Genomic DNA, 26,583 nt, shown 5'->3' with positions numbered 1-26,583 from the left:
CACTTTCAGGCTAGCTAGGCTGAAGCTTTTAAAGAATCAACACACCTCTTCCACGCCAATGCTTTTCTAAGCCATTGCAACTCAGCCTGGGTACCTATCTGGCAGCTTACATCACACCTCCCCTGCCAGTTCTGAAAGAGAGCAAAAGGCCCCTGTATACTGTGGGGAGGTAGTAGGAGTACTATAGTGACCATTTCAGTGTCTCCATCTTCACACAAGTAATAGAACTATTTAGTCCACATGGATTCTCAGGCTTGTTAAAAGCAAGTCTAATCCCAGTGATTCCTAGAATGCAAATGCTTGCAAACTCTTTTGAAGCTCTTTGTATGTAGGCCCAGATATTTTTATAAGCATAGGAACTAGAATGAGGCTTGCCATAATAGATTTTCAAGGGTTGCAGGCTGAGCAATGGGGAATACAGAAATTAGCTACACGAAGTTTCATTTTCAGGTGTCCTTGAGGAAGGCAGGATAGTCACACACACACAAACTTTAAGCAGACCCGTAATGGCACCAAAGTGTAAACATTACATTGGTCCATTAAGACAAGAACGTCTCAGCATTTTAATTAGAATATGTAGAAGCCATAAAGCTTGTTCCATTTAATGCAAGTTTCAAGTAGTTATCAATTTGTTAAATGCATACAATTATGTACAGTCATGTCTTTGCTACAATCCATGCTCATTATGTTCATTATCAAATATTAAGTTACAAGAAGTTGACACTAATTAAAAAAATAACCCCATTAAAATATATATAGCACAATATTTTAGTTGCAATATAAAGGCCTTTGTGAAGTGTTTTGTATTGCTGCAGTCTTGTTACTCCTCCTTTTGGTCCTGTCTTATTGTGATTTAATTCAATGCGTAGTTAAACTGGTTTGCAAACTTCTCATGCCTTTTTCTGTCCATTCGATTCATTGCTTTCACCACTCGCTTCATGGCCTCTCTGTAAAAAGAAAGCAAGACATTAAAATAGAGCTAAGTTAATTCTACATGCAGAGTCGTGGGGAATGTTTATGACTGTTAGCAAAAAAAATGGAAGGAGCTATGATTAATCACTAATCAGGCCTCTGAACACTGCACTGATGAGGCTGAACAAATTTGTCATGTTAACCAAATTAGCTGCAGCAATACAAATAGTTTTAATTCAGCAATGATTTTATTAACAGGAGTAAACAAATTAAAGTCTTTTTTCAGTTTAATGGCTCTACACTCCGCCCTCCCCACACCGTCCTTAGCAGCCAAACATTTGAAATGGGATTTTCAAAAGCATCTAAATGTCTTAAGAGCACAAGTCTGATTGAAAAAGTTACATGAACTAAGCTTCTAAACCACTTTTGGAAAATCCCACCCTCGAAATTTTATGGAGCATTTCTTATGAAAGGAAAAGATAAATGTGAGACAAAGCTTTATAGCAGAGAACAATAAAAAGCTTCAGGGTGTGTCTTTTTTTTAATTTGTATTTATTTTTTTACACCAAAAAGACACTTATTGTAAATTGGATACGTCTGAACTCAAAACTAGTGATTTCACATACGCCTTTTAATGGGCTTTTTCTTCAATTCAAATGGCCATAACAAGATACTTGGAGCAACTACATCCCAAAGATTTATAAAGTGCTTCACCAACTACCTAAATAAGACTTCCTTTTTGCCATGCCCATCCATACCTCCATTTCTGGGATAGACATAGCAGCTACACGCACTACAAGATGCAGTGAAAGTTGAGAATACCATGTAACTTCATTTAGCAGGGCTAATGCAGGGAGGTGGAACAGAAAATGAATCACAACCCAGTGTAACCAGGACTTAAGAGCTAACACTCGGCACTTGGTAGAAGTGAAATGGGATCTTTAATAATTAGTATTGGCCAGAACTGATATCTCCTTCCTTGAGTGGTGCCTGCTGTGCAGAGAGACCTCCACCAAAAGGAATCCACTTTCTGAAAGGGAGGTGCAGAAAGAACAAACTTGGACTTCCCTAAACATCTGCTAGCTCTAGCCAGGGCAAGGGGCTCTGAGGTTGCTGCTCTTGCTTCTGCTGTGGAGGGTGCACTAAGGTTTCCCCTCTTCCTGTGGCTACTTTTTCAGCTGGGGAAGTGAAAATCCCAGTATCCCCCAGCCAATTCTCCTGTAAAGCCTGGAACAGAGCCTAGCCCGGGGGGTGGGGGGGAGAAGGAAGGTGGTAAGAGGGGAATGGTGAACACGAGTCCCCCTATGAACCCCACCTAGGAGAACAGCAGGACCTCACAATGTGGTGGGGACTGGCACCACTATAAATTTGACCAGGGGAGGAAGAGATATGGTTTAACTTGCTTTAAGGTTAGTAAAGCCAGGTAAGGTGAGTGGGACAGACAAACTGTGCTCTGAGCACACATACTGTGGCAGGCCCAATACTTAGATAAGTGTGTGCTACATACAGAAACCATGCTCTGCCAGACTCTGGAGTTCCCCCCCATCCGTTGGCTGCTTTTGATACCAATAGGTAGGGTGCTGAGGGATGCTGCTTTCCCTTTTTTACGTACATACACACATGGTGGAGTGTCGTACTAGTGACCATGGAGTGTAGAATGAAGGAAGGAAACTGAGGAGAGTGGCACTGAGTGCTTGAGCATATGGCAACCTTTGTTTTCTCCATTGGAGAATGCATTAGGGGTGATTTGAAGCTTCATTCTGTGTAGAGCTTATTGGACAGAAAACCTCAGCTTCAGAGCTATCAGATGTCTAGAACTGTGTCCTTCCACCCCCCAGCCCAGCTCTCTTTACAGAGAGAGGAATTTTCTCCTATTCCACAAAGCCCACAAGTTCTGCTCAGCTGGGGAGTGGACAGGCAAAAAGCTCCATCCAGTTTCAAAAAATGGTGCCGATTCTAGCTGCCCACAATTTTACTACAGAAATCTGGCTCTTGGAGGTCTCTCCCCTGCACCATGTGGTTGATAATAGATTGAAGCAATTACTGTATGTCAGGACCCAGATATCCTCAGACTTCATTTCTGAATCAACGGTGGCCATAGCTGCAAATGTCTGGCCTGCAAGGTAGTCAACAGACAGAGGATGCTGACCATCTAGCATGATCAAGGTCTTCATGTTTTCAACTTGGGCTATTATAGTGATAGCAAATGCTGTAAGCAGCACTCCGGCTCCCTCAATATAAGTAACTGCTCCCTGAAACACTTACCCTCTGAAAGCTATTTTGAAACATCTAAAACCAGAGGAAACTTATCCATAATGCTTTTAAATGGATTAATTAAAGCTTTCCTCGGCACCAGTTGCAAGAAATGTCAATATTCTGAAAAAAACCTTGGAAGTGATGTCCCTTTAATAAAAACTCTGCCAGAAAAATTAACAGGGATATTGTAGCTCTGGTCTTGTCAAAAGGAGGAAAACATGGTCATGGTTTTGCACTTCAAGTATTACCTAATTGGTAGGAGAAAAGTGAGCCTTTAGCACTGCACAGTGGCCTTGACACTTTCATGTCATGTAGGTTTTACATTAGCACCGCTGGGTTGTGCGATACTGTAAATGAAATGAGATCCCACTCTGATGATCTGTGTGCAATTTCACTTAACTTTATTGGCAGACCAGAGCCTGGGTTTATCACCTGTACATTTCAAGTAATTTGGGGTTGTTATAAAGAGCCAAGGTTATCATCTTGTTTAGTGCTGCAAACCATGAAACCTATTAAAACATGACAGGTTTGATTCCCCACGCCTGGCACTAACACACTCAAAATCATTAGCACAAAGCATAGTAAACCAAAAACAGCTTTTTAAATTTATTTTCTAAAGGCTGATGTGAAATTCTGATTATTAGAACTTTATGGCTTATTGACTCCTCTGACTAAGATCAGATGATATGAGAATTTCACAGAACATGCAATATTTTGTGACCAAAAACAACGTGGATTTTTTTTTAACTTGTAACAACCATTACATCAGACGAGGGAAAATACAATTTTGAAACAAATACTATCCCAAGGATGCTCTTTGACTAGTTCAGTCAGGTTCTTAGGATATAATCCAGCCTCCATGATTGCTTAGGGAACACTGAATAGTTTGCTTTTTGATTTGTTGACTTGTTTATGCTGTTCCACTCGCTTTGGTCATACTACTCATGCCATTGGCGATGCGTAGGGGGTGAACGTGGGTACATGTGCACCCCCTGAGATTGGCTGCGCACCTCCTGGAAGGGCCAGCTGCAAAACTGAAAGTGCACTTCCGATTTTGCTGCTGGCTTGGTGATCAGCCACTGGGGGACTCCCCCACCCCCAGTTGGCGATCGGCTGCTGCTGGGAGACACTCTCTTCCCCTTTCAGCGATCTGGTGCCCCCCAGGACTTGGGAGGCACCAGTTGCCCATGACTTATACTGTTTGAAATTTTCTACAAAGTGCCATGAGGTACAGCAATCCCCCAGACCGAAAAGACATTCGCTGCTGGGTCCCGGGGTTGGGGGATCAAGATGCAAGTTTGGAGTGGCTGAGGGTCTGAAGCCACTCTCCCTCAGCATTGCCCACCGCTGTCTTCAGAATGGGAGGGGAGGGAGCTCAGTCTGGGGTTGGCCCAGCCAAGGCCGGATGGTGGGGTGGGTGCCTCCAGCGCCGGCTGGGCAAACCCGACTGAATTCCCTCGCTCTCTTCATCTGCTCCCATTCTGTGTCAACCCAGCCCTACTCCTAGCATGCGCTGATACAAGTTAATGAAGTTACTCTCTTTTGGAGCATCTTCATGTAATGAGGGTTCAGATTGTCACAGGCTCTGCAGCCAGGCACAGCTGTAGAGCACTTCAGGGAGCTGACTGTATGACAAAACGTCACCTGTATCACCATCCCGAGAGCCAAGCTGGGTTTCCTTTTGTTGTGGTCATTACTGCCAGTAACAAATATTCTTAAACCAGAGTTCAGCTTCTTATTCCCTTGACACATGTATGTAAGCATATGTAAATAGGTTCCAGCAAACTCCTCTGTAGATGCAAAGTTCAAATAAGGCCAACAAGAGTAAACGATAGTACCATTACTTTTGTCAGGGCAGGCAGCAGATCAGATTCTAAATATATACTGGGAAACCACACTACAATTAAAATGGGATAGCTACTGTGCCTGATGTTAGCTGCTTCCTTCAGCAACCTGAATATCAATGCATAAAAACAGAAAGAGGTCACTTCTTGTTCCATACTATATCAATTTAGGAGCCTGAATTCCCAGCATCTGCTCCTTTCAGCTAGGGGTTTAGGGAAGCACAGCAATAGATCAAAGTTTTAGATTTTACTATTGGTCCACCAGATCTACTAATCTATAAGTGCTCTATTTAATCACCATTTCTGAAACACGAAACTGAAGCTATAAAATGTATCCTGTGTCATTTTAAGTGGCCTTTGTCCCATTTCTCAATCCCTGTACTTTGTGCTCACATATACAAGCTTTCACCTGTTACCAAGGAAGCAGCCACAACTGCATAGGTAGGTTCAAGGAAAACAAACAGAAGACTAGATTATCCTTTAAGCACAGTTTTATGAATTCCAGTTTTGAAGCATTTCCTCAGGCGTGACCCTGTTCATCAATACGTTACTGCCCTTTGCTCCATCCTGTCAAACAAAAACACGACTACCCTATAGTTACTTTTGACGGCCATTTCCATGTTGCTTTTTCAGGTGGAAACAGCATCTAAAATAAAAAATAAAGTAAAGCACTGGAGAGGGGTTGAGGGGCTTCAGATAAGGTGAACAGCTTACTTATTGAAGACTTTTTTCTCAAGCCGGGAACGAGCTGTGTTAGCCTGCTGTTTCAAGTCAGTCAGATTTGGGTATTTCTTCTTTTTTCCTTTCTTTTTCCCTTTTCCACTGTATCTAGAAGATCCAAGATCCACCCCAGTAGCTGCTTCAACCTCTCTCATAAATTCTGGGTCTTGCCATTCTATTGAAAGGAAAAAAGAAAAACAAATGTTTTAAGCCTTAGACAGTCCCGGTTAATACAAGTTGCCTGGATTAAAGCCTGTTCACTCTTGAGGGCAAAACCATGTTACAGCAAGAATTTTTATGTAGAAACTACTTGATCTGATACTAATAGGGATAAGGGAGCTACTCTACAGCAGAGATCTCTAAGAAAAAATCATGACCACACTGGTGAAGGGGGATCGTGTTATAGCCCTACTAGTATCAACTGCTGTGGTCCATACTGTTTCCTATGAAGTCATTAGGCATGTTGAGTCAATTTATAACACCACAGCAGCAGAATCCCTGAAAGTACTTCACCTGGCAGAGGCGGCCTAAATAATCTTGCTAAGTGCACACGACACAGCCCCTCTGGGTTGAGGAGTCTATAAACTAGAGTCAATTTTGGAAAAATGAAGTTGGAAAAAAAAAGTGCAGTTAATATCTTCCAATGGATATTCTACGTGGGAAAGTTTTCCCTTTTAAAACACCTCAACCTCACCAGTTTAATTGCTCAAATCCAACTTTTTACTAAGCAAAATCTTTAAGTTTGAGCGTTGGAATTCATGCTATCAGTTCCAACTTCAGATGCCAACTTAAGGAAAAAGCACAGACACAATACTTTGGGGAAGGGATTTTCTTGTCCATTTTTGGTACAGTTCCTAGCACAATAAAGCCTCTCTCACTGAATGAAGGAATGGATGCTACTGTGATAATAAGTAGGCTTATTTTACTGGTCAAAGCAGGAGGAAATACTATTCAATTTGCCTTAAAATAGAAAAATCAATCTGGATGCATTTTCAAAAATGCTCTCACACACCCCTCCAATCTCTCTGTGTGAGAGGGAGTATACACACACACACACACACACACACACACACACACATTATCTGAGCTATTTTTAAACAGATTATAGGTTAGGAAAATATAATTGGAAGTGCCACTCTGAAAGGCGATGTTGTCTACTAAGCTGAGTAAAAATGTTAGAAGCCTAGAACTGGCTCTAATGTCTCCCTGCCAATAACCTGTCACGTAGACTCATGCATTTTACTCAACTTTTATAATCAATACTTTCATTCACAAAATGGGGATAGTAAATTTGCCAGGGTGCTGCTAGGCTTACTAAACCTATAATTTCACTTGTATAGCAAAAACCAATCGCAGGCTGGGGCAGAGCTGTAGGTTGTAGTGTTTCATGTAGGTCCAAGGCTATTCCACTTAGCAGTACTAAAAAGATACTGTTTAGGAGTATTAACACATCTCTGCAGGTAAAGGCTGGATCTAACCTATTAGTTTTATATACGAAAATAAGAGCAAGATTAAAATTAGGCGCAGACAAAGGGACAGGGAAAATGGACCTGTGAAGTGAGAAGGGGAACTATAAAGGGAGAAAATAGAACACACACTTGATAGATCATAAGATTTCACAGAGTTTATTTTTTTGAAGTGAAGGAATACAGAGCAGCACAATTCAGATACAGGAACGATTAATCCAAGATTAAGGAAAACTGTCTAAACAGTTTATCTCCCAGTAATAAGAAGGCGTCACAGTTTAGGAACCCAGTGAATGGAGCAATTGTTTAAACACAACGAAAAAATGCCGGCATCCAGTAGAGATGAAATGAGCATTTGAGTAAAATGAAGGAGCAATTTAAAAGCCTTTGAGAAAAATCAATAGAATGCCAGGGAAGAGCAGCCTTTTTGAGCATTGATGGGCCCCTAAAGCTCTTCATACATTGTTACTGAGTTTAGCAGCAGGGAAAAGAAAATTACACAGTTTGCAAGGGTAGGCGGGAATCAATACTGTAGTTAGTAAAGAGATGCTATTTCACATCTGACTGGCCAGCGGCCTGCCTTCACCAGCTTGTCCTGATACCTGTTTGTTAACAAGTCACTAAGGGCTGAAAAACCAGATACTCTTCAGGGTTGACACAAAAAATAGGCACTTAATTTGCTCCTGTGTGCGAACTATTGGAAAAGGATGAACACTGCAGATTAGCAGGTCAGTGTAATCCCTCATGATTCATTGTTTCAGGGCCAAAGAGCCTAGAGCACCATTTTGTGGACAACTGGCTAGACTCTAATATTTTATAGTAAGTATCAAGTAAAAAAAAAAAAATAAATAAAAAAAAAAAAAAAAATGAAACTTGATAATTATTAAAGGAAGAGTTTAGCAGTGACGGTAATCGCCCAGACATACTTCGGTCATATATAGCATGAAATGCATTTCTTTTGCATAATTGTTTTTCCATTCGGTAACAGAGATGAAAATTTAATCTTCCTTGTGACCTGAGCTAGCCTAAAGTTTGGGCAAGAACTATCAATTAATGATAAGAGAGAGCTTCTTTGCATTATCCTTTAGAAATTCATGCACTTAAAAATCAGGAATAGTAAACGTTAATTAAAGTCTATATATATATTTATTTAAAGGAACTGGACTGACTCCTTCAGGTAGGAAAGCTTCGACCTCACTAAAGCTTTAGTCTCTGTCAGCTGAGAAGTGTTGTGAAGGATCCTTCTGAAGTATGGATGCCCACTGAAATTTATCACTATTCTCTGCCTGCTCCACGATGGTATGAGAGTGGTGGCTCTCAGTAATGGATCTATCACGGATCCCTTTGAGGTTAAAAAAAGGAGTTAAGCAAGGCTGCGTCATTGCTTCAACACTCTTCTCAATATTTCTTGCCACGATGCTACATCTGACCACCAACAAGCTTCCAGGTGGAGTGGAGCTAAACTACCGAATGGATGGTAAGCAGTTTAACCTCAGTCAACTGAGCCAAAACCAAGCCCACCCCAACCTCAATTACTGAGCTCCCATATGCTGATGATGCTGTAGTATGTGCTCACTTGGAAGCAGACCTTCAGGCAATTGCTAACATCTTTACCAAGGAATGCAAGAAAATGGGATTGATGCCTAACGTTCAGAAAACTAAGGTCCTCTACCAACAAGCTCCTTATGAACAGTCCCCAGCTCCAGTAATCCAGATCCACATAGAGACTCTGGAGAAGGTTGAGTATTTCTTGTACCTCAGAAGCCATCTCACGCAGAAGGCTGACATTGATGAAGAAATCCAACGTGACCTCAAATATGCAAGTGGGGTGTTTGGACACATGAAGAAACAAGTATTTGAAGATCATGACATCAGATCCAAAACCAAGCTCATGGTTTATGGTTTATCAAGCAGTCATGATCTCCACCTTGCTGTACAGAGCCAAGACATGGCCAACGTGCAGGAGACATCTAAAGTTGGTGGAGAAGTACCATTAGTGCTGCCTGAGGAAGATCCTCTGAATTTTGTGGGAAAAGAGATGCACCAATGTTAGCATCCTCCTGCAACCACACCATGAGTATTAAGGTGACAATCATCTGACATCAACTTTGTTGGGCTGGCCCTATCATCCGACTTCAGACTCCTGAAGCAAGTTTTATTCCCCCAGCTCAGCCAAGGTGTACGCTCAAGGGGAGGGCAGAGGAAGTACTTCAGGGTTGTCCTCAAAGCTAACTTAAAAAAATGCAACATTGATGTTAGCTCATGGGAGATTATCACCCAGCACTGCCCCAAATGGAGGAAGAGTCTATTGAAGGTATCTCAGTACTTTGAAACCTCACGACGACAACAGGAGATGGAAAAACAGGAGTGGCAGAAACAGCGAGTCGCATACCAAATGAAGAATCCAGTGCCACCCACCCTACACGGAAACACATATCTGAGCTGCAGTAGAGTCTGTCAATCCTGGATAGGCCTCCTCACCCATCTTCGGACACACAGATAAGACAATCATGGAAGAGAATCATCCCCGACAGAGGGATTGCCGGAGAAGATTACAAAGATATGCAAAGTTATATTACAAATATCCTAGAAAGGAATACATTTTATATTTAAGAGAAGATGAGTTATTTGGCAAAGGAATGGGTGTGCAAATGTTTCTTTAGAACAGCTATAGTATGTTATCTTGGCTCGAAACGGTAAGCTTTTATACACACCCACCACTCGTTCTTTACAGCCTCACAAGACTAGACAGGACACAAACAAGGTTATTGAGGGGTTATCATTATGTCTTTCCACGAAAATGCTGTGGTACGTAACCAAAATACCTCCTATGCTCCCACTTTCTAATGCAGTTCAGTGACTGCATGCTTCATCATTAGGACTTATCCCTACGTTTCCACATGTGGAACGCCATTGCTAGTCACATGAACAAAGCATATGCAGGACAGGTGGTTCTTAAAGCAGTCCCTCGTCTGCCTTGCCTTATGAACAGGGATCTTGGTTTTCTCTGAAAAAAACAATCCCCAATTTTCAGCTTAAAAAAAGTAACCTAAAATCCACATTTTCCTATGATTAAAATGAAACACCACTATATATCCATCTATTAGTACTCTACATGGAAACACATGTCCAAGCTGCAGTAGAGTCTGTCAATCCTGGATAGGCCTCCTCACCCATCTTTGGACACACAGATAAGACAATCGTGGAAGAGAATCCGTTAAAATGAAACGCCACTAAGAGATGGATGTATAGTGGTGTTTCATTTTAAAAATCACAGAAAAGTGTGGATTTTGGGTTACTTTTTTTAAGCTAAAAATTGGGGATTATTTTTTAATCAGAGAAAACCAGGATCCCTGCTTATATTTCCACACACTCATCATAACTACACTGACCCACTTGGTGACAGTATGACAAGTCTCTTGCAAGTCCTTTGTAGAAAAAACATCACTGATGTTTTGAAAACTGATTAAAACAGCAAAGGAGATCATGACTGTAAAGGATTTAGCCATGAAAAAAATTCTAAGGTCAGTGGAGAAATAGACTCAATTTTAGTTAATGTGCAGACAGATGCTACACACTTTGTTTAAATTAAATTCACTGAAGTTCTGGCTAAGGAATCAAGTGCAATAGGTTCTTTAGCTTCTCCCTAGATAGGCAGAAAGGAGACATCTTTGCATGGCATCTTAGCTTAAGGAGAGCACTCAGCAATACAGCAATGTCAACACTAGCTTGGGACTTGCATGCACATACTTCTGGGCCAAAGGTGAACATCTCCCTAACAGCACCACTCAGACACTGCAGCAAAAATAAGTATTGTCTTTAGCCTAGAGGAATGTCAACTTCACAGAATAAAGAAAATAATCAATAGTTTTCGGTGCGAGTGATTTTTACACCAGAGCATTAGGTTCTGTGTCTATAGTTTAAGCAGCCCCTTCTCCCCCCAAAGAATAAGTACTCATTCAGCTCCCTGTGTCTGTTGCGTTGGCAGAACTAATGGAAGTCTAAAACACTTTTTTTTTTTTTTTTTTTTTTTAAAGCAAAATGACCACACTGTTGGCATGCACAAGTCTAGGCCACTGTTTATATCCAAAACACTTCTTTTTGGATGACAAAGATGAGCAAATACTCACATTTATACTCTGAAGAGAGATTTCCTGGGAAGGCTGGCAGCCAAATTAACTATATATAAAACTAAGCAGCCATGCCTACTGGGAGTTCTGGATTAAGTTAAAATAAAATGCCAATAATAGCAGGGATGAACTAGGAATATGGATAAGACAATTCTTTCCAGCTTGAGGGTGCTTTCAGGTGATGATAATTCCTTAAGACTTCTCTTTCTGAAGTGGGTAATAATAATACTGTGTGGACACGGGGAATACCAAATTCCTGTCCCAAGACACTGCAAACATTCAGCCAGGATTCCTGATACCACCGACTCAAATAACATAGTGATATGATCACACACTGCATGTACCTGGCTGGAAATGTTAGCTTTCCTCAGAAATACAGAAACAACTCCCATCAAGCATTTCCCAGGAACTTGACTGAACTGTCCTTTAAAATGTAAGCTGTCATGTTGCAGGTCCGATCTTATCTATTTGGGAAGTGAAGTGTTTAGGATCCTAGGGGTGTGTCCCGAAAAGTGTGCATGTGTGCTTTGCAGTGCCTCAAACCCATATGAAGCGCTGCAAGCCACATGCAGCACATGTGCATCTATTCACCACACTAATTTGCAGTGCAGTGGGTTTTTTGACACTGGGAGATCCCCCTTACCTTCTGCTCCAGTTCCAGTCCCTCTAGACCTGATCCTGACTGGCTGCCAGTTCTCCCTGCCTGGGCTGGGGCTAGGCAGGGGCTGCCACTGCTCCTGACTGCCCTGGAGGAACAGAGCTTTAGCAGAGGATAAGGGGAGACAGGGAGTAGGAGGGCAGAGAGAGGCAAGGGTGGTGGGGTAGGTTGCATGGGGGAGAGCAGGGGGAGGCACGGAGTGGGATGGCAGGGAGTAAGCATGGGAGGGGGGGAAACAAGGGGCAGAAGTCTGGCCTCTTGCCACTGCTTTCCCCATCACAGAATGGGGGTGGGGGAAGGGACAAATTTAAGATGACCTTCATTAATTAGATTCTACACATGGAAGACTAAAACAAATTTATAATATATAGAATCTAGTTATTGGGGAGAGTAGTCTTACATTTGAAGTCATCTTGGTTTGGGTAAATACAGTAATTCTTTGTACAGAATTTTCTACTTCTTTTAAAAAAAATAATAAATCCCAAACCATAAGTTCCACAATGTTGCACTGCTACATGCGTCAGCAACAGGACTGGAACCCAGGACCTTTAAGCCCATGATAGCAACTCTGAAGCTATTGCTTATGTGGACCACAGTCATTAGTTTGGGGAGGAACACATGATGCACTTCAACCAATATTTGCTATACAACAGAAATACAAGAGAAAGTAGGAACAGACTCTTTGTCCTGCTCCTGGTGTTGCAGGATCGTCTATCAACCACATATATTTGGCATGCTGCAACCCACACTAAGAAAGGATGAGGAAGCCAGATATGTTTAGTTTTGGAAACCAAGGGGGACATAGTAACAGTTTTTAAGTATTTGGCATGCTGCCATAAATCAGAGTCAGAACAACTGATCTTCCTTGCCACAGAGGACAGGACACAAAGCAGTGGCTTTTAAAGTAGACTTAAATTAGATCTAAAGAAAGACTTCCTAAATTTTGTAAGAACAGCAGGAGTCTAAGGAACAAGCTGCCTCAGGGAAGCTCGCTCAGTGGAGATTCTCAAGAGGCAGGATAAGCATTTATCTGGGATGATTTGGGAACAGTAAGTCCTGCATTTGTGCAGGGGGTTGGACTAGATGACTCTGGGCCAGAGCTCAAACCCATGGGGCTTGGGAAGTCCTGGGACCCCTGGGGGGTCCCTCTCAACCCAATGATTCTATGATTCACTCAGAAAGTCAATATGGCTCAAGTATCAGAGATTGGGGTTCTCTTCCCAACTCTGCTAAAAGTGACCACATGCAGCTTTTCACCACAGGACTCCTAATGTAGTAGCTTGCTCAATAGGAAGGGCTAAAACATGCAGATAATTACTGACACCAGTCAACAGAAGAGTTGAGAAATGAACTCCTGATCTCCCAACGCAGCAGCAAAGGAGGAGCTGCTTTGAGCACTGCTGTCAGCCCCCCTCCCCTTCTTAATCCACAGATCCAGAGGTGGACCCACCACGCACCCATTACTGTGGGGTAGAGGGAGTTCTGTCGGGTTGGAAGATTTTTAACAGATACTGTGGCAGCACCTTCTATCAAGCTCACGGCACGTGCAAACAGACCTGGGAAAGAGCTCTGCCAAATAAGGGTACATTTTTATGGGGACAGCAAAAAGTCTCTGATCCCAGGACTATCTACATGGCAAATCAATCCAAATTCCTGCTCTAAACCCATATAGGGAAAGAGCTCCAATCATTTTGATTGGGGTGAATACAGCACCGACAAAACTTTTTTTTGCACAATCTTTTTTTTTCCCCCCCCAGAGAAAATCACTGAATGTTATTTTCTGAAGCCTTCCAAAAACTTCAAACCAGAAGCAGAGAGTAATAGGGGACATTTCAGCCCAAATGATTACACAATTGCAACAGAAGGATTAAGAGAACCTATGAAAGACCCACCCCATTCTTTCCAGACAGCAAGAATGATTCATTCTTCCTTATCCTCAGTTCCCTCGCTCTTCAGGTAAGTGGACGTCTGACTTAAAGTATGTGTTCCCTTCCACCCCTGCCTTCAGATAAGCCACAGGCTCTGCTTAAGCCAGTTTTTCCAACCATCCCAGAATATGCGTAGGGACTCAGGCACAGCCAGGCATTGAAGGTATCCAGCCTCATCATAGACTGAGTTCCCCCATCAGCACAGTGTCAGCGGGAACTCCCAGACTAGCAGGTTTCAGAGCTGACATGTCACTGAGTTCAGGGGATTAATTTTCCTCTCTTAAAAGCTATTGTTCAGAGCTCTACAGGATGAGGCGGCCGCTTCTGCACTGCTTGCACTCAGGTGACATTTTCAACACCTTCCTCACAACCACAAGGAGTAGAAACAGTTTTGTTTAAATGAAAGCTGATGTCCTAGGCACTTTGATGGTGTCTGTGCCCTAATCCATCCCTAAATGAAAAGTTCATGCAGGCAAACCAGAGCTAGCTTGTGTGCCGACAGCAGTGTTGCTGCAGAGATGCTGGTTTCAGCCACTAGGTACATACCCAGGTTCCCAGGAAAGCTTGTAGAACTTCCACTGCTGCAGGTAGATAGCTGTTGGTACCCATGCTAGCTAAATTATAGGTAACCTGGGCATGTCTGCATGTTTTGCAATCACACTTTTGGACTGCAGGGTAGACATCCCTTTAGCCAACAGTCTTGTTTTCCGTGAGTTGTGGCCAGTTCAACAGAAGACTCTCCTAAAGGCAGGCTACTATGCCCAATCAAGAATCTTGTTGCAGAGCTAAATATATGTAATTACTGGTAAAGAACCAAGGTAAACACTTTTCTTGATGTCTATTTATGAAAGGAGATGGGGCAGAACAATTTACAAATGTAAAACTTTTGTTCAAGTCGAGAAAAACCTACTACTTTACGTAAAAAGAGTATGAGAGTAACATCTGCTGATAACGTCATATTGAAAAGTTTTCTTCCAAATTCTTTCTGTGACAATACCAAGATGGTATGCTGATAAAAAAGCAAGACTGTCTTTTCTATTATACATATTACCGAAACCATCTAATAGCTATGCTTACGCTCAGAGTGTACTTCACAGCTCCTTCAAATTCTGTGACATATTTTCATTCCATCACACATACATAAGTGCACACAAACCTGGCTGTTGTGCTTGCTTCTCAAACCGCAGCTTTTCTTCTCTGGCTTTGTCCTCTGGATTAACAGGATTCCCAGATTCATCCCGAGGGATTATCTTTCCATGGAAAGGGCACTTCAGGAGGAAAAATGATGCTTTTGAATAAAAGAAACAGTTCCTCATAATCCCACATTACTGGTAACTAGTCCCTGGAATTAAGTAATATACTTTGTCCCAGCATACTAGACCTGATTCTGCAGCACTGGCAGCCCTCAACTCCCACCGAAATAAATAGACATTTGTGGGAGTTGAGGATGCTCAGAACCTCATAGGATCAAGCCCTTAACAACCTGAAGTCAAAGATCAAAGTATGAAATAGCAAAGTAACCGTTGAAAAACGAGTTATGTTAACTCTGCAACCTCAGTTTTTAATTATGCAATTGTATATTCAAAGCTAAATCCTTAGCATGAAGGATTTTAAATCCCATTTTAAATATCTGAACACATTCACACCATTTAATACTGTAATATTACAACAAGATGTTTAATGCTAAGGAAGTATACTACTGTTCATTTAGCCCTATGTTTTGTAGAATTAGATTTTCATATAATCTTGAGAGCTCCTCTCCTGGCTTTTCCCACAAAACTAACTGCATGGAATGAAGAAAAGGAAGAATCAGTCAGAAGCAAGACTGGTCTCTGATGGCTTGTCAGGTAACTCAGATGCTTCAGTGATAAGCATAAATACTTAGCTAAGACCAATATAAACACTAGTTCTAATAACTAACCTTATAAGCTCTAATGACTAACCTTTTCTTCACCACAGCTGCTCCTCAACTATTTGTTAAATAGTCCTTGAAATGTTTCTCATGCAGATGTAACTTTTTCTGAGCGCACAATAAATATCCTGCTACTAACTAGCTAGAAATGACTAAACAAAAATGACGTTTACCCATCTAGTTTGTTATCCAAACGAAGAGGGTAGCAAAAAGTAAACAAACACACAGTGAAAAGGGAAGAGAAACTTTTAAAATTATATATGTTTTAATTCTCCAAACTTTTACTTGTAACAGGGATAAAGAAACCTGTATTACAAAAATCAATATTTAATGCGATATCCCTTTAAATAAAAAGAATGTCTCCAATGTTTACACCATTAATAAAGAATGGAGTTCTTTCACAGTGGACCACAGCCATTTAAATAAAAAATATTTACAGTTTCTCTCATGGGAAGAATTTTTTTTTTTTTTTTTTTAAACAGGCAAGTTCAAGTTGCCCTGTTGAGCAAACCAAGATCAGATCTCTCCAAATATGAATTCCCACTTCTTAGCCTAGTTTCCAACGAGATCTCAACACCTGAACAATGAGATCCTGTCTACATATTGCATATTCAGGAATTTCTGTTATCGGGTGCCCACCTTAATCCTATCTTGTCTTTCACATAGACTTCCATCAGGCATTGGCGCTCTGCATTTATGTTTCACTGGTTCAAACTTGCCAGCAAATGTTATGTATCTGGTTTTTAACATTTCGGATACTTCTTTATTTTCCACCTCTTCTTCCAATTCATTGGGGGCCCAAAACCGATGCTGAGAGGAAAATCTAGTGGAAAAAAAACCCCACAGATACTTAGCTTTTCTGTTCACAGCCCAATCCCGTCTTTACTGTGCACCTGTAACAACCCCATTGGACTCGGACACAAATTGGGATCAGTAAGTAGAAGTGTAGAAAAAAGGGATTTTGGCCCTTAAAAACAATTCCTCTTTCAAAGTTTTTCTTCCTTATATATAGGGACCACTGCAACTCAGGCTTCAGGAGATTTCAGGGGAAAGCATGATATTTAGTGTTTCCCCCAAAGCCCTGGAAAACTGATTTGGCTGGAAATGGCCTGAAACCATTGGGGAGAGAGAGTGCGGGGAAAGAAGTTAAAAACTTACCTGAAGCATGGAGAAGGGCAGCAGAGCCCCAGAAACACTGTGGAAGTCCCATGTGTTTCCAGGGGCAGACTAATACAGGCTGAGCCCCTGAAACTGGCTCCAGCGAGCCTGTAGGGAGCTCACTTTTCCCCCCTGCCAGAGCCTGAATTAGTGGTGGTCCCTACTCATGTACACAAATATGCTCATGAGTTAAACAAACCCAGAGCTCTGCAATTCTCAGTGATGGCTGCTATATTGTGAAGATTTTTTTAAACTGTCATGGAAGCCTGACTGGCATCTTTGTTTACCAAAAATACCCATCGGCCTCCATTTCTTAAAACTTTCACCAAGCAAAATTTTAGTTCTACTTGCCACCACTTAGATGTTAAAGTAGACCAAAACCCAATTAAAGTACATAACTCTGTAATTAATACTCCCCTCATCTAAACAACTGTCCAAAAGAAGCAGAGCAAAGGCAGAGATGAACAGTGAGGGTATTGGTATTTCTGCTCCTTTAACCTGTAGCAGCAAGGAAGTGGCTGGTAAAGCTTCAATAACCTGCAATATATATTACTGACCAGATAATGGAGTAAATACTCAAATTCACATTGCATCACGTTTTATTCTAGATTTAGTAACTAATTCTTAATTTCTACACTGCTAACACCACTTACATAGTTAGGAAGTGCTTGGATGTTCTTTTGCTAAACTAAAAGCAAAACAGTGAAAATTTACTTTAAAACTAGAAAGATTTCACCTAAATTTATAGTTATTTTATGAGAAGTAGAAATATTCTCTCTCACACAAAAATGGCAGTAACCTGAAGCAAAGACAGTATATTTCTTATTCAAGACAGGTGGAACAGAGACCCTTGAAATACAAAGCTAAAAGGTTAGGCATTAGCAAGATGGAGACACTGAGTGAAGGAAATCTCGATAAGAACTTTGTCTGCACGGTGTTAAGGTTTGAGCAACTGGCATGCACCTTCACATGCAAGTTTCTCCTTCCCAGTTACTCCCAGATTGGCCTCTGGGCTCTCTGTGTACCCGCCACCACTCTGTGTCCCATTCCACCCATTCACATGGCCCCTTGTCTACTGTCCTTCAGTAATGAGCCCTGCACACTTTGTTGCCTCCAGCAAAAAACACATTAATAAAACTAAGCTCTTGATTTAGCAGAGCATACCAGCAAGTGCTCAAATTTTAGCGAAGTCACTGTGCTGAAACTTTTTGTTGAATTTGGCATAAATGACTCCTCAAACAACATTAAAACAAATTTGAAGGACCTGCATCAGATTTCATATCAGCTTCCAGAAAGTATAATTTCATTGGTTTTAGTGAAATTACTCTCCATTTAAATTAAATTAGGCTGAGTTATTAAACGAAACAGTTAGTATGTTAGTAAGTACTAATTAGTGTGTGCCAAAACATTTTTTAAAATTCAGTAGTAAAATCATTCTTTTTTTTTTTTTAATCTTCCTATCTAGCAAGTCTCGTTAGACTTGCCTCTTCTGGAAAAGTTCTCCCCTGGCATACAGGGAGTAATGGAATTTTGGCAAAATTAGGAGGATGGGGGTCAAAACCAAATTTATAACCAAAGGCTTGCTTCAATATTAACTGCAGTAAGGTGAGTGTGTCTCATATTTGCCATGGTAAAAAAAAATAAATCTTTGTAAACACTAGCAAAAAAAAAATACTACAACAAAATACCATTAAATCCCATTTAAATATAAAAACAGTACTTTCATGAAATTATTAAACAATACAGTGTTTTTACAAGTGATGTGGTAGAGTTGTAAACTGATGGCTATAAAAATATAAGAGTCTGGTTCACTCTTCTGTTTTTCATTTAAATACATTCTCTAAAACAGGATTGACTCCAGGCTGCATATCAACAATCTTAAAGACATAAGGAAGTGATAGGATACCTAAAAAAGCACCATACTAGTATTTTAGTTTGATATGCGCAAAGTAGTCTTACATGATCTTCCAGTAAAATTCTAATGCCCCCTGGTGGTTTGATCTTTTTTCTCTCTCAAATTATAAAGCCTGAATCCATGCAAGAAAAGTTATCTTCCTTCTTACAGAGGACAAGTGTTATTTGATATTTTAACACATTATTCAGAAAGGAAGGAAAAAAAAATACATGTCTGGTGTATTCTTATGTAATCAAAACGTTGTTTTCCTCTTTATAGTTTTCTGAAAGACAGACAGTACATTTCAGGGAGCTGAGTTTAAAAAGGAGCCGATGATCTTCATAACCACTACAGTTCGATGATGCCTACACGAATCATTTTACCCTAACTATATTTGCAGGTGAGCGAGAAACAAAGAAACCAGTGCTTAACACTGGAGTTATTCTGCTCTGATGCCTGTCCCTGTGTTCAAGGTGGCAATGGGACTCAAATGTTCTGCCGCATATCACTTGTCAGAGAGATTCTTTCGAAGACTGACCTTGACACTCAAACCCAACTGCAAATCCTGCTCGATTATTAGTATTAGTTGAACATGAGGCACATAATGGAAATAAACCCGCTTCAGTGCAGAGGGTACAAAAGACGAGCTATATCCACTTGCACTCCATCTTGTAACTGCTGTTTATGTCCTCTTTTCTCGTAAGCAGGACTTTAGTTATTAGCAGCAAATCTCATTATTATGGGACACTCTCCTTTCCCTCCAAGCCCTCTTCTCTGGAGGGTATGTGGCAGTTTTAGTTCAGCTGTCCTATGTTTTCACTACGCTTCCAATTTCAAAGCCTAGCTCTTCCAATCAACCTGAGAAAGCACTTAACCACACAAGTAATCCCATTGACTTCAACAGGATGACTCCCATGGTTAAAGTTTAGCTTGTGCTTGCCTGCTTTGTTGGATCACAGCCGTGATTTCCTATAAAAGAACCCAAACAGAGAGAGGGGAACATGCAAGAATAAGTGACACTTTCCAGGGCACTGGTGATCACAGGTGGAATAGAAGCAGCTGCACAAAGCAGCTGGAATAATGTAGTAGGATTAATAGTCTGAGAACCACTAAGAGACGGTCTGGTTCTGATCCAGGCATACAACCCAGGCATGAATGGAAGCTTCACTTACAGAGGCAAGAAGAAATAAATGAGGTGCGGAGAGATCCACACCCAGAAGAGGCAGCTACAGGACAAGTGATATTACTTGACAAACGTATTAGAACTTTGGATGCCTATACGTGTAATTACAGCGCAACGGAGCAGGTTTGATTAATCAAGTCTGCTGGAGTGCGGTAATTACCACGCTCCAGTGGACTCCAGCATCTTGTGTATCAGCATCCCCACGCTTAAAAATGGCAACGGAGGCACTTTAATTAAAGTTTGCTTGATGAGCTTCAGTTAAAGTGCCCCAGCCATTTTTAAGTGCAGGGACGCCGATACACGAGCCACTCTGGGCACTTTAATTAGACCAGCTCTCAGTGCCACTCTAATTAAAGCATTCCCCCTCACACACACACATTCCCCAAAGCATGCGTATAAATGCCCTTTGTTACTAAGGTGAGTGCCCTCTACAGAACTCCGATGGAGCAGGTACTTACGATATACTGCTTACATCATATACCACTGAGAAAGTGCATTAGGACCTTCACACAGCAAAGGACAGATTCCTTGAAACAATGATACACGCTGTTATTACTGGACTAAAAGCAGCTGGCACTGCTAAAGAGTTCAACCCAACCTTTTTATAGAGCCCACTGTAAGTTTCCTTGAGAGTTTACCGAACACCAGCAGCTGACTATATGTCCATTAAAAAATTAGCTTTCTGATAACTACCGCCTCCCTGTAACAACTCTGAAAACCTTGATCCCTAAAATAGTGTTATAAAACAGGTACAGTGTAGAACAGCTGGTGTGAATATTTTTTCCTTAAGATTAAAAAAAAATTCAAATCTGTAGAAATGCTGCATAAGTCCCTTCTTCTATTTTTCAGTGCATTGTATTTATTTCTAACTACAGAGAAAGTCAAAAGGAACCAGCCAATGCTTATCCTAATTTTTCAGTAAATATATTCTACCCAGATGTCAGTGCTATTGTGTGTGTGCAGTTACTTAAATTATCTTTGGTTAGATTGGCATATCTGTGGTTATAGGCTATAAGGTTCAGAAATGTGCCCTCTATTTTATTAGGAAGCATAAAAATAAAACAGTACAGCACTAGGCAGACAGGCAGTGAAATATGCTTTTGATTTCACTTATGACTTGAATAACTCATTTGCAATGTAAAATAAAGCCTTACCACAGTTTGGGCGGTATCACAGACAAATGGTTCTTAAAGCCTTGCTGAAAACCTTAACCATTTTATAGGCTTTGAAGAATCTACATCACAGGACAGGCCACAGATTTTGGAGTGGGTGCGTTAAAGCACCATGCTGTGTCAAATTTCACTCTCTACAGTGACCCATCTATTACCCTCCTAGTAATACAAAATCCATAGCGTTTTACCCGATTTGGATCACAGACACTACCAGTCCCATTGCTATTTTCTGAACTGTATTTAAGAGTTTAATCACATTTGGGTGAATTGTGACACAAGATAATAATAAATCTAAACCATCTAAATATATGTCCAAGAAGGCACCAGAAATCAACAAGTTAAGATGAGAGGGGAAGAGCAGAAAATGGAGTTTGCTGTTCTTCTAGGAAGTGGGGATGAAAAGAGAAAATGTGATGGTGCCGTCCTCCAAGATGCAGATTGGAACAAAAGAACCTGTGCCAAGAAAGCCGATTTTTCTCTATGTGCATATGTGCAGAAGTAAGTGATATTTTCTATGGTTTCTATGATACTTCCCCTGGGCTTCAGGATGCAGCACTGTTTATGGTTTGTTTGTACAGTGTTATTACTACAGGCCTCCACACAAGTCAATTGTGATTAAGTTTTTTTTGCTTTGGTAAGAAAAACTCAAAGTTAAGGTAATACCACTGAGCATATCAGAGTTTGCCTTCTTGACTGGCAACCCTGTCTGACACTCAAGTTCTCTACTTTAAACTGACAGTTAGATGTACTGGGCCTAGAGGTCTATGATGCTTTGGGAGGCAATGTCTGCAACAGATACTGATATGCTGGAATCTGTGCATTCTTTACTAAAGAATGTATGGATCTCTCCCCATGCCTGTTCAGGAACTGCCATGTGAGCCAAACATGGAGGCAGAACTTTGAATAGCACCTTTTTATAATAAATATTAGTATTTTGAATGGACCTCAATGGACAGAATTGCCAGCTAGAAACACAATACCTAAGGGGCAAATGTAAACTCTTTTCACAGTACTGCAAATCCTGTCACAAAGCTAGCAACCACTTTGTATATAAGAAACCACAGTTCCTTCTTCATAGGAAGAGCAATGTGCTTTGTGGTTAAGGCATTTAGTTGGGCTAGCACTGGGACACAATGCCAATGGGACTAGGTGCTCCCATAATAGAGGTGGTTAACAAACAGCCCATGAGACAAGGGGAAACATAGGCTTTGAAAGGTAAAGGGATAGTTCACAGATTCAGAGAAGTTTAGGGATGGAAGAGACACCTCATGAGCTCACTGGGTCCAGCCCCCACCTGCTGTGGGCAGGAAAGACTGCTGGGGTCAAATAACCGCAGCAAGGTTTGCATCTTAATTAAATATGAACGTCTCAAAATAGGTATAATGTTAAAATTAGAATTTGCCAGGATGTTTATGGACAACAATATAGGAAAGGAAATAAAGTGATTATAAAGTTCACCTCACTTCAAAACACCAGAACTTAAGTCAATTTTTTTTTTTAATCTTAAAAGAAACATCAATATATTTACTTGAGAATCTTCCCAGCAGTTGGCTGGTCCTGTCCCCAGTAGTAAAGATCTAATCCAAAAGGCATGATAGGAGCTTTAGCTCTCTCTTCTTCTTGTTTTGTTGCCATACCGTCAGGCTCTCCTGAAGCTGTTGGCTCAGTACTTGCAGACACACTGGAAAGATTATAAAAAGTCAATAGAGAACAATAATGATCACAACTGTTTCTCCGCTTTGATTAACCTTTCACACCAACACTTGCATTAGCTTAGATCCACTAGGACTTCCACTGCTTCTACTGGATTTGTTTTTTTAGGCTATAGCCTGCAATACTGTAGTACAAGTCCAGAGTAATATACAGTTAAGCTTATCTGTACACTCTGCTCATGCTGGCTAAAAACATATTTTCCCAGTCTTGCAGGAGCCTAAAGGTCTATACGTGATGCAGCAATGGATCATACATGATGTACTATAACAGGAGCTACAGCAAGGATGGTGTTGCAAACTTAATTTAGAATTGTCTTGCTTCTGTAGATTTATGTCCATGTTTGTATTGTAGTTAAACGGGCTGCAACATCCTTTTTTCTGTTCACGGTGTTCCATCTTATACACTTGCACCTTTGGGATGCTCAGCTAAGATAAACATGGAATCAGTGGTGTTGCTGATGTCCCAAATTACAGAAGAATAACAATTCATTAATAAAGAAAAATGAGACAGACAGGTTTGAAGCTGTCCTCTCCACCCAAACACCATACTTTCTAGTATCTTAGCGTAAAGAGATCTGGTTCACCATTAAATCATTAGCTAATAACTAACCAGAGAAATGACACAATTCAAGCAAACAGTACCAGTTATGTAGTGTTGGATAACAATTGTATTTGTCCCCAAATATGGAAGCATTACCATGCAGAGCCTAAGCAGTTCAGCCGCCCACACAATGATGCTCTTATTCACTTGTATTTTTACAAAGGGAAAGCGCTGTACTCCATAGAATCTCTGGAGAATTAAATCAGTACAGGGATGGCAAACTTCACATTTCAGTTTCTAAGTTGAAAAAAAGGTGTGGGGGGTGGCAAATAATGTATGTCAGGCTGCTAGTGTTCTCTACTGTAAGTGTCACTTTTGGAGACATCAAAACATTAACAAGTTACTCCAATTACAGGCAATGCAAGACTCCCCCATCACATACTTGCAAGCATGGTTTATATCAGTCTACTGCTAAATCATAGGCAGGATTGGAATTACAGCAAGCTCTGAATGGGACTGACAAAGCCAGTTCTTTGAAATCAAAATGACAGACTTCAAAAGATGATATTTATCACTCAGTAAGTTACTAGGCAATTTGAGGCTTTTGAAACTATTTATCTTCTAACCTAGCCTTAAAATTATTATCTGTTCAGTGGCAAACCAAACCATTCCCTGGCAAACCAAACCATTCCCCCAGTGAAAAGAATTATTATTTTTGGACAGGAGCCACATGAAAAGATTTGCTGAAGATTCTCTAAATAATGATCAGCAAAGGCCAGAGGTCCAATCAATGTATGCACATCTGAGCATAAAGAAATTTTAATTTAAAATGCAAGTAAGCAACATTGTATTGTAGCTTGCTTTATCTGTGGATATACCTTGGGGGAATACTGTTGTAACTGACAAAGCCAGGAAGACAGTGATGTTTCTAAAACAATTAAAGTGATCATGACCTGGGGTCTAGGAGTGGGAACCGAGGTAGCTTATCTCGTAGAAGTTTCAGTGTTGCTGCTGCACATGTTGGATCAAGTTCCTCTTCATTCCTTTTTGGCTGGGACCGGGAGCTCAGAAAACTTGACCCCCCTGCTGGTTTTTTTCCTACTGGTTTTGGAGGCGACAGCGGATCTAGCCCTACAAAAAAGAACAGCATGTTTAAGAGGAGAAAAACAAACGTTTTAGACATGACATCTTACAGCTATTCCAGAATCAGTGTTTGGGAATGCTGGTGAAGGGGATGGGTGTATAACAACTATTTCACTACTTTCCAGTGCAGTAGCATCAATCATTACCTTACCAATACAAGTACCAGTAGATGGGACTACATTTACTACAAAAGACTTATTTTGGTAGAAACAAATATTTGGACTGTATCTGCAGTAAAACTTTCTTGTGGCAGCGTACTGTATGACTAAAGAGTGATGTTACTTACAACCTGGAAAGGAAATTTAAATTAGAAATTTGTTTGAATTGCTATACCATGTTTTTGTAGTGTTGGAGTGATGTTATAACCGTGATGGTCCAGGAATTATGCAAGAGACAAGGATTTTTGCAGGCCATATCTTTTATTGGACCAACTGCATGGTTGGGATAGACTCAGACAAGCTTCTGAATGAAGAGCATTCTGAAATCTATCTTGATTCAACTAGAACACTCCAGTTGAAAAATGGGAATCAGAGGAAAGTAGGGCTGGAAGGGACCTCACAAAGTCATCTCAAGCCCCCTGCTCAAGGCAGAGTCATCCCTGACTAAACCACCAGCCAAACGTCTGTCCAACCTGTTTTGAAAACTTCCAAGGATGGTTATTCCACAACTTCTCTAAGTAGCCTGTTCCAATGCTTGACCGCCCTCATAGTCAGAAAGTTTCTCCTCCTCATTCCCAACCTAAATTTCCCCCGCTAGAAAGCTAGGGGAAAGGCTGTTGTTCCTAGTCCTGTCCCCTACAACCACAGAAAAAGCCCACAAGTAGACCATATCTTTGAGAGAGACCCAAATATTCTACAGCAGTGGTTGTCAACCTTTTTTCATTCGTGGACCCCTAAAAAATTTCAGATAGAGGTGCGGACCCCTCTGAATTGTAAGTGTGGGTATTCATATACCTTTGATTCATTACAGTCATCTCTCTCAGACCCTTTGACAGTCTGTGGACCCCAGAGGTCTGGGGACCAGAGGCTGAAAACCACTGTCCTACAGTAACTTGCTACTAAAACTAGAGGTGCACCAATACATCAGTCCCATATTGTATTGGCACTAATAAAAGGAAAATTGACATTATCGGCCACATTGGCCAAAAAAAGATAATTGCTGATAATGTCACTGATTAATGCTGCGAGCATGCATGCAGACACAGCATGCATGTGGCTAGGAATGCAGTCCAGCAGCTTGAAGAGCGGTCTTTGTTGGGGCGGGGCGGGCAGATCAAGGCCCCCATAGTGAGCGAGGGAACAGGGCAGGGGCAGGCGCTGTCCAGCCAGGGCAGGGTGGGGCAGGGCACAGGACGGATCTGTGGGTGGCTCGTCTACAGGGTGCACACCACTACGCACACCCCTGGGGGAGGCATGGGGGGCACGTGCTCTCCCAGATGTGTGCGCAGGATGAAGGTGGGCAGTCTGCGCCAGTCTCTTCCTAGCAGGGGGGCTGGGCCAGGGCAGGGCATGTGGTTACAGCAAACTGTAGCCCACCCCATAGCTTCCCCTCCTAGTGCTGCCCCCTCCCCCCGGCTGGGAAGAAGCTGGCGAAGCCCCTTTCCTTGAGCCTGCAACAGACAGCCTGCTTTCGCCCCCCACACAGATCTGGGGGGGGCACATGCCCTACATGCCTCCGCCAGGGATGCATACAGCAACAGAAGCCCCACCCCCCTCCTGTACGAGCTGCCCGTGACTGTTCTGCGCCCTGCTCTGCCCCAGCTGGGGAGCGCTTGCCCCTTCCCCATTCCCTCCCTCACCTTAGAGGCCTTGATTTGCCCTCCCTATGCCCCTTTCCTTCCCCACGCCCCTCCCCACCCAGACTTACCACCCAGATGCCGCTCTCCAAGCTGCCAGGCTGCGTATTGGCTATTGGATGGGAACCAGCCAAAATGGCTGGTTAATAAATCAGCCAT

At 41.5% G+C, this 26,583-nt stretch overlaps 1 protein-coding gene across 1 annotated transcript; it reads right to left on the bottom strand.

Moving 5' to 3' along the window:
- Positions 1-512: 512 nt before the first annotated feature.
- On the bottom strand, positions 513-26,583 carry LOC102370038 (UV-stimulated scaffold protein A-like). The gene is made up of 7 exons (XM_006038123.3): positions 26,496-26,583; positions 24,440-24,617; positions 22,762-22,914; positions 16,466-16,649; positions 15,071-15,182; positions 5,727-5,907; positions 513-947 (listed from the first exon to the last, which is right to left on the bottom strand). The coding sequence occupies exons 1-7, from the start codon at positions 26,581-26,583 to the stop codon at positions 854-856; spliced, it is 990 nt and encodes a 329-aa protein (XP_006038185.1). The 3' UTR covers positions 513-853.

The sequence above is a fragment of the Alligator sinensis genome, unplaced genomic scaffold (genome assembly GCF_000455745.1).
Source record: "Alligator sinensis unplaced genomic scaffold, ASM45574v1 scaffold445_1, whole genome shotgun sequence".
Taxonomy (NCBI): domain Eukaryota; kingdom Metazoa; phylum Chordata; order Crocodylia; family Alligatoridae; genus Alligator; species Alligator sinensis.
The sequence above is the reverse complement of the archived record's forward strand: the minus strand, read 5'-3'. Positions and strand labels throughout refer to the sequence as shown.

Excerpts from the sequence above, each read along its gene's own strand:
- LOC102370038 (XM_006038123.3), bottom strand. The coding sequence starts at position 26,583 with ATGGCTGATTTATTAACCAGCCATTTTGGCTGGTTCCCATCCAATAGC. Across the intron at positions 24,618-26,495 it reads TGGAGAGCGGCATCTGGGTG|GGCTAGATCCGCTGTCGCCT; the intron begins GTAAGTCTGGGT and ends TCTTTTTTGTAG. Across the intron at positions 948-5,726 it reads GAGAAAAAAGTCTTCAATAA|AGAGGCCATGAAGCGAGTGG; the intron begins GTAAGCTGTTCA and ends TTCTTTTTACAG.